General features: G+C 37.2%; 1 protein-coding gene across 1 annotated transcript in view; it reads left to right on the top strand.

Annotated features, from left to right (window-relative positions):
* WASHC4 (WASH complex subunit 4) overlaps positions 1-16,605 on the top strand; it is a 40,550-nt gene that overhangs the window by 6,609 nt on the left and 17,336 nt on the right. The window contains exons 6-18 of the mRNA XM_055710566.1: positions 1,616-1,683; positions 4,506-4,588; positions 5,611-5,653; positions 6,176-6,279; positions 6,910-7,030; positions 8,295-8,418; positions 8,506-8,633; positions 9,346-9,506; positions 11,121-11,247; positions 12,571-12,696; positions 13,979-14,086; positions 15,815-15,961; positions 16,082-16,161. Coding sequence (XP_055566541.1) covers positions 1,616-1,683; positions 4,506-4,588; positions 5,611-5,653; positions 6,176-6,279; positions 6,910-7,030; positions 8,295-8,418; positions 8,506-8,633; positions 9,346-9,506; positions 11,121-11,247; positions 12,571-12,696; positions 13,979-14,086; positions 15,815-15,961; positions 16,082-16,161 — 1,420 coding nt within the window. The remainder of the gene's footprint in view (positions 1-1,615; positions 1,684-4,505; positions 4,589-5,610; positions 5,654-6,175; positions 6,280-6,909; positions 7,031-8,294; positions 8,419-8,505; positions 8,634-9,345; positions 9,507-11,120; positions 11,248-12,570; positions 12,697-13,978; positions 14,087-15,814; positions 15,962-16,081; positions 16,162-16,605) is intronic.

Genomic DNA, 16,605 nt, shown 5'->3' on the forward strand with positions numbered 1-16,605 from the left:
TGGGTTTAGAGATGTAACACCTAACTTTGTTTCCTATTTCAGAAATTTGAGAGGAAGGGAAGGCCTTTTCATAGTAGTCTTGTAAAGGAGCTTTTTTTTAAAGTTTTTCAAGACCCTTGACTGAGACAGACATATTGAGGAATATGAAACCTTTGAGCTAGGCACTGTTTATCATTCTTTTAGTGCTATATAAGATGACTGTTGTGGTTCAGTTAAGGAATATGAAGTGTGGGGTTGTGTGGTTTGGGTTTTTTTTTTCTTAGCAGATTCTCACTTCTTGTCAGACATGGTTTTAAATATCTTAAAAGAAAGTGATATGCTGCCAAAATGATACTAGGGGATCCCTGAAAAGTTCTCTGTGTCTAGCATGAAAAAAGTCAGACTGCTGCAGATTAGTGTGTTACAGCAGCAGTTTGTTCCTGATGGATGGTCTGCAGGGAATGATTGAGAATGGCAGGAGCTGAGAGGTCAGCCTTCTGTGAGTTAGGTAGAGATGCAGAAATTGTTCTCTGCTTCCGTATCCCTCCTTGTAGCACCTGCTTTGATAACAGCAAGCTTGCTTGCTTACTTAAAACAGCTGGCAAAGTTACTGACTGAAGGATGGCTGAAACTTAAACAAATACTCTACTGCCCTTTTCCCTCTGTATAAAGTAACATTTTTTTCCACCTTGTCCCTGAAGTGGCTAGGGCTCATCTTTAAATGGTTAATGTTGATAGGTTTTTTTTAAATTTAAAATAATGAACATTACATAAAATGTGTAAAGGGGAAGCATGGAACATTTAGAATGTCCCAGAGCTCCATCTCACAGAAGTATGGAGACTCTATTTTATTTTCTGGTGACCGCTCTAAAAGAACATATTCTATGAAGCAGTATGTTTACCTGCAGTTCTTAAGCAGCTAAACCTGCAATTGTAATCCATTTTTGCTCAGAGTGACCCAGTAAAAAAATTTCAGGTGTAGAGCATTAATAAGACTGTTTTGTCCGGTGGTATTACGACTGCCCCAGCTGACAGAAACAGTTTGGCATTGGCAATATTACTGTATTTCGTAGTGTGCTGTTAGTGTACTTTGTTATACAAAGTGCTTTGAAGCTATGGTGGTGAGCCGTTTCTTTTTGTACAGGATGATACGTAGGAAAAAGAAAATCAGTTTCTTGAGGAAATCATATGCTACACAACTTTTTTGTCTGACTAATCTTGTAGTATATTCTTTCAATAAATAATTACCAGTGGATGTTTCTTGCAATACAAATACCTAGTACTGTCACAGAAACTTCTTAAAATGGAAAATTTTATATGAAGTTACATTATATATATGCCTTTAAATAATGCCATTTTGTATTATTTTTTTTTCAGATGATTGAGACTCCCACTCCCCTCTCCCTGCTTTGTATCTAACTTATAAACAATGTAACTTTATATGAGAAAGAAACTTCAAAAATAAGTCCAGCTTAGGAAAGCAAAATTAAAAAGTTTTTAAAGCTCCATCAGTATGCTTATAATATTGTGTTCCACTTGTATGACAAAGAAATGGCTTGGAGGGCAAGCTTCAATGGTAATTTAACAGGTATAACGCAGGCTTTTGAAAGCGGTGACAAGTGTTTTGTCTTTTAAGCCACAGATTCCAGCATGGTGGAGGGAGATTGCCAAATACAGATGGGAAGATTTGTTTCTTTCTTGCAGGTATGGTATGTTTTGATTTTTTTTGGACAGCAGTTCTAATCTTGATTTTACTTGCGAAGTAGATTTAACCATCTGCAGTATCCTGCTTGCATCTTGCTGAAAGGCATTGCAGTCATTTGATATGTTACTATGTTTTGCCTGCAGACCTGTCACAACCAGCTGATGTATCACACATTGTTTTGGGTTTTTTTTATGCTTGTCTAAAACTCTGGAAGTCTAATGAGAGGAAATTACAGTTTGTCTAATTGTTGATTAAATATATTAGAAAATGTCAGTAAGAAGATAATTGAGGTTGTTTCATTTGATAGTAAAGATACCTGTTTTTATAATTTTGATTAGCAAGTTTTAGTTTTCATGGACACTGGGAATTGGGAATGGATTAATTGTTTATACATCTTTTTTTTTTTTTTTTTTTTTTTTTAGCTTGTAGAAGAAAGTAAAATTAAAACATGTCCCCAGAAAAAAATTGCTTGTGCCTCACTCAAACTTTCAGGGAAGAACACTTCTCTCCTACACAGTTTGGTTGTTATCAGGGTCCTTTTACATGAAAACAGGACCTGTGTTTGTTCTAAGGATTTCCTGTCCTTTTGGGTTTCAGTCTACTGTAGGATTTTTTTTTGTCTTTAGCATAGCTTAAGTGACTGTCCTGTCCCCAAAAATGTTCCTATTTTTATGCAGTATTTCTTGTAGTAAAATGTATGTGTTGAAGTAGAGAACATACAGGAAGCTTCCAGAATGTGTAAAGAAATTCTAGTTGAACAAAGGTTAAAATTCCTGTTCTTGCTGTATAGTAGCATGGCAGTAGTCATTTACTGAGCCGTAGGCTGAATGGTATAGGAAGCTGTTTTTCAGTCTTTTTTACCCTAACAGCTGCACTTGGGCATGGTATCTGGAAGGAGTGGGGGTTGAGGTGTCCCCATTTTTCAAGCTTTTTGTCCTATCAGTTTGTCAGTTTCATCCTTCATTCTCTATTTCTTTCTGAGCAGATGTTTGAGACATTTTACTAATTCTGAAATAGGGCTACTTACACTTGTGGTTTTCCAGACATTATACAGGTCCTTTCCCCTCTACAGATGCCCTGTCTGGGTGGAAGGTGACATCAGGGTGACTGGCTGTATGGATATCTATGTACATTGCAAATCCGCTCTGTATAACAAGTTTATGTTTGTTTATGGGGTATATGCTGATGTGTATAGTTGCAGGGTAAACAGTGCACACAAAAATAGCAGTATTGCTTGTAGCCAGCTTAGCATGCTAGGATGGCTTGCTGATTATTGAGCAACTTTGGAAAGAAGGGAGATGCAGGATGTTGCCCTGGAGGGAGTATTACTCTGCTAAGAGGTGTGTATTGCTTTTCATAAAGCTATGGGGAAAACTTTTTCCTCATTGAGTTTGTTGTTTTTCAACTGTTGTATTCTCCTGAACCCACTCAGTAGTAGTCTATATCCATAGACTTGAAGTGCTGTTCTGGTCAATGTTATAAGCAGATCCTCAAGGGCCATTCATGAAAATATGAATGAAGATGACAAAAGAGGTGAAATGTTGGTTTCATAGAGCTGAAGTCCATTGTTGGTTTATTGGCTTTTCTGAGTTGGGGATTTCTTGATTAACTAGGTGTAACAGCCTCAAATTTGCTATGTCAAAACATTTTTTTAAAAAAATAATGCTGTGAAACACTAGTTAAATACTCTTGACCCTGCAGAAGACAGTGATAATAAAATTACAATCTTGTCTGTGTTATGTAGCTGCTAAAGTGCATGTGCCATTAAACTGGACTAGTTCCTGGAGGTTTTGAAATGGCAGCTGCTTGCCCCTTCCCCAGGAAACATGATCTCATTTGTCTATTAATCCATTCCCCTGGATTCTGTTGCCTTGTTTCAGCTGCATTTATTAGAGCAATACAAGTATAAGAAGTAATGACACTTACGTTTTGTGTAAACTGGTGACTAATAGAAGGCAGAAGCCCAAATAAGATCTATTTTTGATGGAGAGGAAGATGGAATTCAGCTGTTAGCCAGCCTTCTGGCAGGAATGGCATGCTGGCTGGTTAGCCGGTGTGGGCTGTCTGTTATGAAGCCATCTGTGTGCTGACTGGCTCTTCTCATCACGCACTGATTTTTCCCTGATGAGGTTTTAGGGTGCAATAATGAGCAAATATTATTGCAGTTAAGGGCAACTCAGATTTGTTCATCCTGTTGCTCAAGGAATACCTTGTTAAAATCCAGTATAGATATTAAGGTAGTCCTTTATGTGGTCAGAGTTGACCTGTTCTAACTCATTTTGTACTATGTAATTGAGCTTAAGTTCTGTTTTAGTCAAGCATACCTCTGAAAAGTATTACCTTTATTATTTTTTTTAAAGCAGTATTCTGTGGGTTATCACACTCACAGTAGGTACAGGCTTCTGTGTTAACTTCTAATTTGAATTCAGCTATCACCAGTTCCCAGAGCATGACCCTTGAATCTAGTGGGAAAAGGCACAGCCTTTTCCATTAGGGCTATTTCCTCTGAAGGTACTTGGGCACTGTTGTCAAGTCACTTCTTACTGTCTTTGATAAATTAAATCAATGCTATAAATAGTCCAAGTTGTACTGGAAGCTTGTGTTCAGTAGCTTCTTAGCTTAGTCCCAGATTCTTTTTTTGGAGCTGTTAGTAGTATTTTTTCCACCATGCTGTAGGTCTGTCCAATGACTTGGATTAGGGATATTGCTGGAGCTTGGGCTGCAAGCTCAGTGATTTATGTTCAGTTTTTTGGGTGTCATGACAGCTTATGTATGAGGAAGGTCTATACATACATATGCATTTTATTTTCTTGTATTTCAGGAGCTGTCTTGCTTTGTTACCCGGTGTTACGAAGTGGTGGTGAATGTAGTGCATCAGTTGGCTGTTCTCTATACAAGCAACAAGTAATTATTCCCTAAAATACTATATTGGTTTTATGTAGTTAAGCAAATACATAAAATATGAATGTTCTCTCTAAGATATGTTCATTTTTGGACTATGGTTGTCTAGAGATATGGAGAGTGTTTTGCTGTGCAAGTTTAGACTTCATAAGCTGTTACAGAAGTGGATCTGTTTTATTTTCAGAAAAGGCAGTGCTTCTATATAATGAGATGCGAGTTTCTTTTTTTGTCATTTTTTGATAGGATTGATGCTTCAGAGGCACTTAGTCTTTTCGATTAAGATTAGTCTTTCATCCTTGCCATGTTTGAAAGAAAGATTCCTCCTGTTGACTGATACAGTGGATACCAGTAGCTTTAGAAGCTTAAAAATCGGATAATTTCCACGGTCTATTTTAAATATGTAAATGTTAGTATATATTTCTCATGGAACAACCATAGTTTTAACACCTGAAGTTGAGCCTTAGTAAGGACTGTTTTGTTTAGCTCCTCTGAAAACTGAGGAGAGTTTAGCTCTGAATAGAGTTGTTGAGTTGAGCTCTGAATATAACTGCAAGGCTCTTGATTCCTCCCCTCCACCCCAGATAAGATAGCATCATTCTTCTCAGTTTTGTTTGTTAGACTTTCTGTATGGTGCTGGATGTGTAGCTTGGACATGGATTTTATTAAATATGTGAAGTGATTTTGTACTTTTGGGCTACAAGGCTGTACATATCAAGGCTACTTGCTGTTAGCATAACTGAATTGGGAATTGCCAATACACCTGTGCACTGAATCCAAGCAGTGGTTTGAACCAGTCACACATGCTGTACATTTAAAAATGCAATATTAAATTTCATGATAGCATACACATTTCACATAGCATATACTTTTAATCAGATTTTGAGGTTCTTTTGTTTTCTGGAGTTACTATTTTAATGAAGAAAAATGTACCCCAAAAACCAAAGAACACGCTGTGATGCAGAATCCATAAATATGCTCCATTCTAAGGATCAAAAAGGCATTAACATTTTTTATTTTATTTACAGGAATGCACCTAACATTATAGAGACATCTGGAGTTCATTTTCAGGTGGGAATAATTTGGAACCCTTTTGCTTATGTTAATATATGTTAATCTTGATCATTAATCCTGAGAAAAGCAGCAAGAAAGTGAGTTTTGAGTACAACTTTCAATCGGGAATCTCCTTTAAAGGTTTTATTTTTTCTGGCATTTTATGTGGAAAGGTCTGTCATCTCCATGTCTGTCATATTGTAGCTTTCTTAGCTGAAAAGTGTTTGCATGCTCCCTTACTGTGTGCAGTATGTACTTCTGCATGTAGACAATTTGAAAAATCCTACATTCAATGTTAAATAGATCAGTGAACTTAGTGATGCCTGTACGCAAACTGATGTTCCTTGTGTCACTACAGGAAATACTAAATCTTAAAGCTACCAAACCAAGAAATCTCTGATTTAACTCTCTAGCTGATGTCTTGTTGGCTGATAATATATTGAAGGGAACTGAAATTTTATATGCCACACATGACTGCAATAAACTTTTCAATAACTATCGTCCTTTTCTTTTTTCTTTTTTTTTTTCTAATTAAAACAGGCAATGTATGAGCATCTGGGAGAGTTGCTCACAGTCTTAATCACTCTGGATGAAATAATTGACAATCACGCCACTCTGAAAGATCACTGGACCATGTATAAGAGGTGTGTCTCTGAAGGTGTGAAAAATACCCCTACAAGATAACAGCATGTGTGTATGTGTTTGTGCCAACAATGTCAGTGTGGGAACGTGGATTTTTGGTAGCCCCGAGCGTTTTCCAGAAATCTTAATGAAGAGCAGGGCTAAGCTCCCACTGTGTCCTTACAGCATCACCAGTAAGTTTTTAAAGTGCTGAATGTTACATTTACAATTCACGGTAAGCATCTTGACAGAGTTGGTGGGGTTTGAAATATATTCAGTAAGATCTAATTTTATACAGAACTGGTCTAAGACTATCCCTATCTCTGTTGATCATGGGGCTGGGCATACAGATTTAAGTAAGAACTCTATCTTAAAAGCTAGAGAGTCAACAATTTTAAAGGTAGTTAAATTAGTGGTACAATAACTGTTTCATTGAATACCTAAATAAATGGGAGTTATTCAAATGCACATGCCTTATACAGTCCTAGTGGGTTTTGTTTTGGTTTGTTTTTTTTTTATTTATTTTGGAGTTGCTGCTGGGCACAGATATGGGCAGTTAAAATCTGTTCTCAAAATAGTACAGGATATGATAAAACTGTCGGTGTGTTTTAATTAAATGTTTGTATGTATGTGTTCCATACCTACTCCTGTAGGCTGCTAAAATCTGTCCATCACAACCCTTCTAAGTTTGGGATTCAAGAAGATAAACTGAAGCCGTTTGAAAAGCTGTTGTTAAAACTGGAATGCCAGTTACTTGATGGAATCATATTTCAGGTAATAAAATTAATGTTCCCCAGTATGACAGGGGAAACTATTACATTAAAGCGACAGTCTTTTTCAAATGGTTGGTTTATTTGTATTTGTTTTGTTTTGCTCCAGATACAGTGATAACGTGAATTTGGCTCTTGGATCTGTGCGTGGGGCCTGAGGGCAGGGGTGGGGAAAAAGGCTTTATTGTAAGATCCTTCCTTGCTCTTCTCATGTGCTAGAGCTGTGCCAGGCTTTGAATGGTAGCAGTCAAGAAACACAGACAGCTTGGCATGAGGACTGTGTATTATCAGGGAGTCTGTTTTTCACCAGAAATGTTAATAGTGGGCAGACTTACGTAGCATAAATATATAGCAAAATACGTTAAGTGTGACCCCTTGTGACATATTTTGTCTCATTCCTAGCATATGAGAGAGGTAGCTGAGATTAGCCACTATTTCTGTGGTGTATCCCCCTGAAACATGCAAGAAAACGGGGGGATGAGAAGGACTGTTACTTTTTTGATACATTTAACTTAAATGGGTTCCTACAAGATGCCATCTTTTTTTAGATAAGCCTGTATGTGAGACACTGAAATCAGATGTTGTTGCATAGCAGGCAGAGGACTGCATTGCTGAACCTGGTCACAGCAGAGTCAATTGAACAACAGTACTGTTGCTCAGTTCTTACATCTTAAATGGCATAGGGAAAAAGGTTTTGTTCTGTAAAAGCCTTCAAAAGGGAATTTGTAGAATAGCCAAACTGTGCTTAATTATTTATTCTTTCAAACGTTACTACCAGCTATTCATTTTTCATTGTACGTTTCTTTAATGTTGCGTTAGTACAAAACCCTCATTATATGTTGACTGTTGTGTGGGTTTGGTAATTTTTTTTTAAACCGCTAGCAGTGGTGCAGGGTTTTATGCTACAGGCTCATGAACCCTATGCTATAAGCAACTTGCATGATAATCTTGTTTAGTTGATGGATAGTTAGTAACATATTATAATGTAGTAATGCAAATACCTATCCGGTTTCTTTAAAATTCCCCCTTAATAGAAATGTAAAGTAAATAAAATGTTTTTTTTTAATATTATGTGTAAGAGAGGTTTTTAACGTTTTCTGTTACTATACTAAAATAATTTAAGCATAGTTAAAAATATTTATGTTGTGAAGTTTAGGACTAACTACAGGTTAGTCTTAAATCAGTGTGCTCTTACAGTATTATTCTCTTACAAAATCGGTATTCTTTCAAGGTCAAAAATTATTATTTTTTTTCCCCTTTTTGCTCAGGCCTGTATAGAGCAACAATTTGATTCTGTAAATGGTGGAGTGTCAGTGTCGAAGAACAGCACGTTTGCCGAAGAATTTGCTTATATTCTTCGCACAGCTTTTGCAAATGTAGAAGCCAAACTTGGTAATGCAAGCTCATGCTTCTCCTGCCAGCTTCAGTTTCTAAAACTGTTTGCCTGGGAGTAGGCTTAAAACCGGTGTGTTTCTGCAGGTGAACCTTCAGAAATTGACCAGAGAGATAAATATGTAGGCATCTGTGGCCTCTTTGTACTGCATTTTCAGATTTTTCGGACCATAGACAAGAAATTTTACAAGTCATTGTTGGATGTCTGCAAAAAGGTGAATGCTTTATTCTTTTGTCAGTAATTAAGGGGGAGAGGAAATCTTCAGTAATGAAGTAGATAGTTTTCTAGTTGTGTAGCATAGACTTGGGAAAAGAAAGAACACATGATTTACCAAAACAAGGCAGAAAGCAAAGTTAAGATATTTCAACTTTTCAGAATTCCATACCCGCCCCTCCATTTTCTTTTAAAGATGGTTTAAAACCTGTGGACTCATGTCCACAAGATAAAATAACTTGAAATTACCGTTTAAAAATGTTTCTTCTCAAATTAAGGTGGCACTGAAGACAAAAATAATTGTTTGAGTTGTGAGTATTGTGGGGCTGAATAAATGCTGTAGGTTTTGACGTTGGATGTAAGTACGTATTTTGAAAGACCTCTAAGGCCAAAGGTGATTGGAATTTTTTTCATATCAGGTGCTATTAAGGAATTATTAAATTCTCTAATACAGTTTAAAATCACCAAAAGTGTAATAACTTTGCTTCTGGTGTCCTTAGTGGGTTTATAGGGGAGAAACCTTTTTTCACGTTAATTTAATACTTTGTAGAAACTAGGTATGCAGAAATAAACTGAATTGGGTGTTAGGGTTCAAAAGAGGCATAAGAAACATGCGTGGTGCATAGTACTTGTTGTAGTTACTTATGTTTACTGCTACTTTGTAGTATTTTCACCCCTCCCCCCCTTTTTTTGTTTTGTACCCACACCCCCAGGTACCAGCCATCACATTAACTGCTAACATTATCTGGTTTGCTGACAACTTCCTGATTCAGAAGATACCAACTGCTGCCAAACTTCTGGACAAGAAAAGTATTCATACAGTTAAAACACAAAGGGAGAACTTTCTACAGCAGAAGGCACAGTCACTTACCAAGTAAGCTTCCTAAATACTGCTTCATGATGCTGTTTGGCAAATAGTTTATAAGCGTACTAGTGTGTGTAGTGTGGCTCAGTGGTGTTAAGCAACTTTTCTCCTGCACTGCAGCAGTATGTGTGTGTTAGTGTCGCTGAAAAAGTGTTGGTCAAAACAGCTTTCTTTCATGTCATGCTTTCAGAAGAATGTGTGTTATGTCACCAAAATAAGAATGTTTCTGGCAAATCTAAATATTTGATTGTTTCAGTTCTTTATTTCCATACTTTCAACTTTTTTTTTGTTTTTGTTCGCGTTTTTTTGTTTAAATAAGCTAGTGTCTAGTAACCTGAGCTGCTTTGTTTTGTATTAGGGCTCTATGCTTTTTATGTGTTTATGGAGGTAAGTCGCTAGTAGGCTTATAGAACAGTTTTTCTTTGCTTGGTGATGATACTTTCTTTGTAAGCATTTATTTTGTTCATGACTGTTTTAATTGCTTGTTTAATGGTCTTTGAAATTATCTGTATTTGAAAACGCTTCTCTTGTTTTGTGTTCTGCATGTAGTTTTCCGGTCAATTCTCTAAGTTCTTTCTAAAATGCGTTTAAAAACTAGTTGAAATTTTTTTTAGTTGTCAACTTGAGGCTATTTCCCTATTGTTGTCAACTTGAGGCCCAATTGTCCTACTGCTTGTACTTTCGAGGAGAGACCGATACCCACCTTGCTACAATCTCCTTCCAGGCAGTTGTAGAGAGCAATAAGGTCTCCCCTTGGCCTCCTTTTCTCTAGGTTGAACAACCCGAGTTCCCTCACCTGTTCCTCATAAGACTTGGAGGTGCAGTTTTAAGGATATTGCAATAAAATCCAGATGATTTGCATCTGCTGATTTGAATTCTGCCAGTAACTTTTTCTTGGTTTCTTACAAATTCTGTACTGCCTTTAATAATTGGACTGTTGCCTTAAATATGAGTACTCTTTAAAGTGTATTTTTTGGTGTCATAATCAATGAACTAAATAAGTTCCTGCTGTAACTGCTACGATAAGTACTGTTGTACTGGCACAATTCTGTAGCATGGAATAAATAGCAATTTTAAAAGTGAACTCTAGTTAAACATTTAATTACAACTAGTGTGATCCAAGCAGAATAACTTCTGGAGAATGCCGTTATTTAAGAGCAGTCCAGTCTGGCATTGATGTAATGACAAGTTATATTTATGTGTGTATATATATGTATGTGACAGAAATCCAGACTTGGAGGGAAAAAATTAACATAATGTGTAGGACTTTTTTTGTCTAGTGTTTAGAAGCATTTTCTGGGAGTTTTATTTACTAGTGTCATCTAAAGAAGCATAGTATACATACTGCTAAGAGGGCCATTTATTCTCTTGAAAGATAGATGGTTTTGACTCTTCAGGGTATGCTTGTACAGTTATAATTGGCAGAGTAACTAATCCTTACCTGTAAAGAATTCAAGTGTAAATGAGTATGAGGCTCTGATACTTTTGGGAATGGCGAGTTACTGTTTTGGGGACTTGAAGATATAACATATTTCCCTTGTAAGAATTTAAGCTTTGGAAAGAGAAAAGAAAATCCTCATACTCTTTTGTGAAGCAAGCGACGTGTTTTGTTTCCTTTTCCAGAGATATGCAGTCATATTATGTTTTTGTGAGCTCGTGGATGACAAAAATGGAATCTATCTTGTCAAAGGAGCAACGCATGGATAAGTTTGCTGAAGATCTTTCTAACCGTTGCAATGTCTTCATCCAGGTGTGCAGTCTTTTAATGTAGTGATGCAGCAAACTGGTGTTTTGGTGCAAGTTGTTGAACATAAAAAAATCAGATGTTTTGTGATTATCGGTGTGTTATTTTACAATGTGGGAATTCTTCTAAGGCTTTTAATGCCCAGGAGATATTATTTTAAGTAAATCTGTAAAAGGTCTTTCCATAAGGCATATATGGAAAGTGAGTATGACTAAATATTCAGTGGCTAAAATTTTTAACTTTTCTCTTGAGTTAGGAAATCAGAAAGGCTTAGTTTCCTCCTGTAGTAAAGGTTTTGGGTTTTTTTCCTTTTGAGTTGGTTGTGAGGTACATAAGTTGGACTGAACCAGTGTCTAATTTAGTTTTATTTAGCACAGTACATACTTCCAGTAAAGGTTTGTGTTGTTTCATTGTGCTTTGCCTAGTGATGGTACTTTGCAAGAATCTTACTACGTTCCGAGGCAGCTGCTTTTCTTTTGGCCTACTAACAGCATGTAGTCTTAATGTAAGATGCATCTTATTTCTGAATTTATTTTTTTGCTAGTTTTTATATGTATCTATCTGCCTGACAGAAATCTGTTGAGAATAGGTGCGTGATAGAAACATTATCCTGAATATTCCATATCTCAAGAATTGCATGTACTAGGATCTGTGGCTTTTATACTTCAGTTATTTGTGGTGGGCTTAAATTTTTTGCTATGTAGCAAATTGAGTTTCCTACACCACTTGCTGTCTTTTCCTAGTCTCTTTTTATTGTTACTACTTTTCCTTTGAAATAAGTTGAGTAACTTTTCATCATGCTGTACGTAATCAACCTTGTGTTTAAAATCTTAGCATACGTTGATTTAGAAATAAATGGTTGCTTTTTTTATTGTGGGATGGGCAGTTCTATTTAGAAAGTGTAGAAGTGTGTAAATACTGTCAGTGTATTTATTTCACGGAATCTGGAAGGTTTAGACTACTTTTGTGACAGGCTGTTTGGGGGATGGGAATTGTTTGGTGGGTTGGTTTACCATAGGTCTGAAATTATTAGACCTTTGAGGCTGTGTGAATAATTCACTGATCTGTATTTAATTTGAGTGGCTCTAGAAGAGGTTAATGATCAGGTGATCTAATGACTCGTAGGCAGTTTCATAATATGTGTCCAATAAAAGGGTCTCATTCAGCTTTGGGATCCCAAACTTTAAGTGGAGTGGTAGGTTGTGTAGTGTGAAGAGGCGGAAGTTGCTATCTGTCATGTAGGAAAGAAAACAGTGAGGATTTTTTTGATTGACATGTCGTGAAAATAGTCTTTTCTCCCACACCCCCAACCCCTCATTTTATTTTTAGGGTTTTCTTTATGCGTACAGTCTTAGCACCATCATTAAAACTACAATGAATCTCTACATGTCAATGCAAAAACCTATGACCAAAACCTCGGTGAAAGCTCTGTGCAGACTTGTGGAACTTCTGAAGGTAGGTCACTGGATGAAATTTTTTAATTTTATGTAGGCCTTTATAGAGGACATTGATCAAACATCACATATTAAATAAATATTAAAAAAACCCCACCTTAACCAAAACCCACTGGCTGGGAAGTGTTTTTGCATGCATGGCTTCTTGCTCAAGAGTGGATTTGGTTAGAGAACATATTTGTGAGGCTAGAACTGATTTGTATGTAACTTCTGTGACACTAACTAAGGAAGCCAGTTAGAATGATTGAGGTTGGAAGGGACCTCCGGAGGTTGTCTGGTTCCGCCTCCCCCTGCTGAAGCAGGGCTGCCTAGAGATGGTTGCCCAGATCTGTGTCCAGATGATTTTTGAGTATCTCCAAGGATGGAGATGGCACAATTTCCCTGGGCAATCAACCTGTGCAGTGGTCAGTTACCCTCACAGAAGGTGTTTCCTGATGTTCAGAGGGAACCTCCTGTGTGTGTTTGTGCCCATTGCCTCTTGTCCTGTCTCTGGGCACCTCCAAAAAGAGCCTGGCTCAGTTGTCTTTGAATCCTCCCTTCAGGTGTTTATATACATTGATAAGATCCCCCACTAAGCCTTTGCTTCTCCAGGCTGAACAGTACCAGCTCTCTCAGCCTCTCCTCGTATGTGAGATGTTCCAGTCCCTTAATTATCTTCCTGGCCTCTCTCCAGTGTGTCCATGTCTCTCTTGTATTGAGGAGCCTGGAACTGGACACAGCACTCCAGGTGTGGCCTTATCAGTGCTGAGTAGAGAGGAAGAATCACCTCCCTCGACCTGCCGGCAATACTTTTGTCTAGTGCAGACAAAGATACCACTAGCCTTCTTTTGTAGCACACTGCTGGCTCACCTTCAACTTGGTGTCCAGCAGTTTCTTGCTTTTCTGCCAAGGTGCTTACCAGCTGGATGACTCCCAGTATATATCGGTGTATGGGATTGTTCCTCCCCAGGTGCAGGACTGCACGCTTCTAGTACATTTCCCAAAAGGAAGATACTCTGTTTTGAGATAATTTCAGAAAGCAATGGTGAACAGAACTGGACTATTTTAAAAAGCAAACCAAAAAAGCCAACAAAATTTGTATCAGTCCTAAAACTTTTTGACGCTCCTGAATAGTTTGATTTTTCTCAGTTTCTAAGGTTTAATTAAAATTGCTACTAACAGTAATCACGAAGTAGAAAGAATCTCTGTTTGCAGTGTTGATGAGTCACCCATCATAAAGCCAAATTCTAAAGACGACGATTTTGGTAACTACATGAACTGTTGTGTTTTGGGGTTGACTTTAGGCAATAGAACATATGTTTTACCGAAGAAGTATGGTTGTGGCAGATTCTGTGACACACATCACTCAGCATCTGCAGTATCAGGCTCTTCACTCTATTTCTGTAGCCAAGGTATGTAATTCAAGTTCTAATAATTAATCATCCTATCTAAGTGTCTAAAAAACGTGTTAATTTAAAATGTGAAGTATTTTTATTTACTTTTGCAAAATCTGTAGTGAGTCAATTACAATGTCATAGTCAACCTCTTTCCAGTAGGTCAGAGCTTTGCCCTAAAAACTGTACAGCATAGATGGTTATCTGTCTTTGACCAAGAATAGCTCCTCTCTTCCCTTAAACTGCTGCATCTCTTGTCGTGTTCCTCTTGTGTTCTTTTTAGTTTTTATTTCTAGTGATTTTCATAAGCTGACCTTTTGTTACTTTTTTTCTGATGCACATTCTTAAAGCAATCTGTTATAAGTCTAAGAACGGCCTGTTAGTTATGTAATCTTTGTCTGTTTGGTGAAATAGCAGTGGTTAATACATGATGGCTTACCGGAGACTAATGCAGACATAAGTTCATTGTTTTGCTGTGGGGTAAAATATCTTATGATGATGAGACACTGTAATAGCTCTGTATTATGTGTCTCTATAAATGAGATCAGTTTACTACCTGTTTTGCTTACCAAATCTTCAATTTCTGAAATCAGGGCAGATGGGAAAATGAGATTTTAGTATATCTGTTCTGATGTATTACTGATTGTTTTATTCCTTCATCACATTCAGCAGCAGAATTATAAAGGACATGCTATTGATATCAGTGCAGCTATTAAATTTTCCTTTTATTTGGCTGTAATCTCAATTTTATTTATCTGGCATCTCCATGTTTTCTAGCATAAGAAAAAACCCAAGTTGTACTTCCCGAGTGAGTTATATATCAGGAGTAGCGTGAACTGAAGAAGTTCCAAGCTTCAAGCTACTAAGAAAAACTGTTTATCTTCAAATAAACAGTTCACATATGTTTAGATAACTTTCATAACATTTTCAAATTATATCTGTAATTACATTGCAAATTATTTCTAAGTGCATAGAAATATGCCATAACTTGTGTATTAAGGGCTGACAAAGAGAACACATCTGTGAACAATACTTAGTATTTTGATGACTACTCAGAAAATATGTAAAAGGCAGATGCTGGTAAATAGAAGGGTTCATTAGTACTAATCTTTTTTTATCTGCACCATTTCTAAGTGGTGTAAGGTCTAAGGCATATACCTAACACAGATTTAGCATGTAAGGTTAGGAGCTTCATGTTGAGCATACTTTCTTAGAACTGGGAGAGGTTTTCTTTAACTCTTCCATGAACCTGTACATCTTCTGAGTTATGCTGCTACTCACAAATGTGTCTGACCTCAGCTTCTTAGCCAGAAGACTTGGTTCCCTTCATTTGTTCATGCAAAAGTGTTTGCACTTAATCTTTCTGATAACTTGCTTTTCTACAAACTCTTATTTATCATTATTACCATGTTTATACGTCTTCTGGCAATTCAGTTGTAAACTGGATTTTGTTACCAACAACACAGGGATTAAAAATAATTCAAAACATGCAGCTTGCACAGTATTTGTCTACTGCATGACCTGAGCAATGTTCATGCTGAACTGCATGTATTCCAAGTGTATAGATGGGTAATACCACTGAATTGACAGAGTAAGTGAATCTGGATTAATTTAGCTCTGTTCACAAAACATGCTTTCCAAAAATACTCAATTTATGACAAATCCATAAGCTTTGGAAAGAACAAGTAAGCTATTGTTTTTGGGCTTAGGTAACTTTTCTCTGAATTTCTGTGTCTCTCTGTCAAGAAAAGAGTCATTTCTGATAAAAAGTACAGTGAGCAACGCCTGGATGTCCTCTCTGCTTTGGTGTTAGCTGAGAACACCCTCAATGGGCCAAGTACAAAACAGAGGCGACTAATTGTTTCCCTTGCACTAAGTGTGGGAACACAGATGGTAAGTGCTGTGATTATTCCAGACCTTTACTTGCTTGGTATAGTATCTTATAAAGAAATATAATCTTGTCTTCTTTTGTCCCTCCCCCCCCCCCCCCCCCCCCCGGCTTCATTTGCACAGAAAACTTTTAAAGATGAAGAACTCCTTCCCCTTCAGTTAGTTCTGAAAAAACTAGACTTGATCAGTGAACTTACAGAGCGGTAAGCAGTGGCACATAATACATAGAAGGCAGGGTAGCTGCCTGTCACTGGGGGAGCTGGATCTTCACTGTGTGATTTTCAAAATCTGGTAGCTGCATGCCGGTGGTTATTTTTGCATGTATTGTAGACCAGGGATGGACAAAAAGAATTCCAGAGCTAAGCCTGAAGCTTGCTGGTGTTTGGGCAAGTCATGTTTTACTTAACTGTTGCCAATTAGGTAATCAACTTCTCTGAGTGTTTAGAAATTCTGTCACGTTCTTGGATGACTTAGCTTTATATTAAGCTAAAGTCTTCCTCTTAACCCAAACCCAAAAGTTATGGGTTAATACCAGTCTGTCTGGGAGATCAGTCTGTTAGTTCGCATGTGACACCATGTTTTACTGCTGCTGTAGTTTCAGTGGACCCTCAAGTCATGTTGGCCATCTGAAAGCCAGGGGGATATCT

The sequence above is a fragment of the Falco cherrug genome, chromosome 5 (assembly GCF_023634085.1).
Source record: "Falco cherrug isolate bFalChe1 chromosome 5, bFalChe1.pri, whole genome shotgun sequence".
In the NCBI taxonomy this organism is placed as follows: Eukaryota; Metazoa; Chordata; class Aves; order Falconiformes; family Falconidae; genus Falco; species Falco cherrug.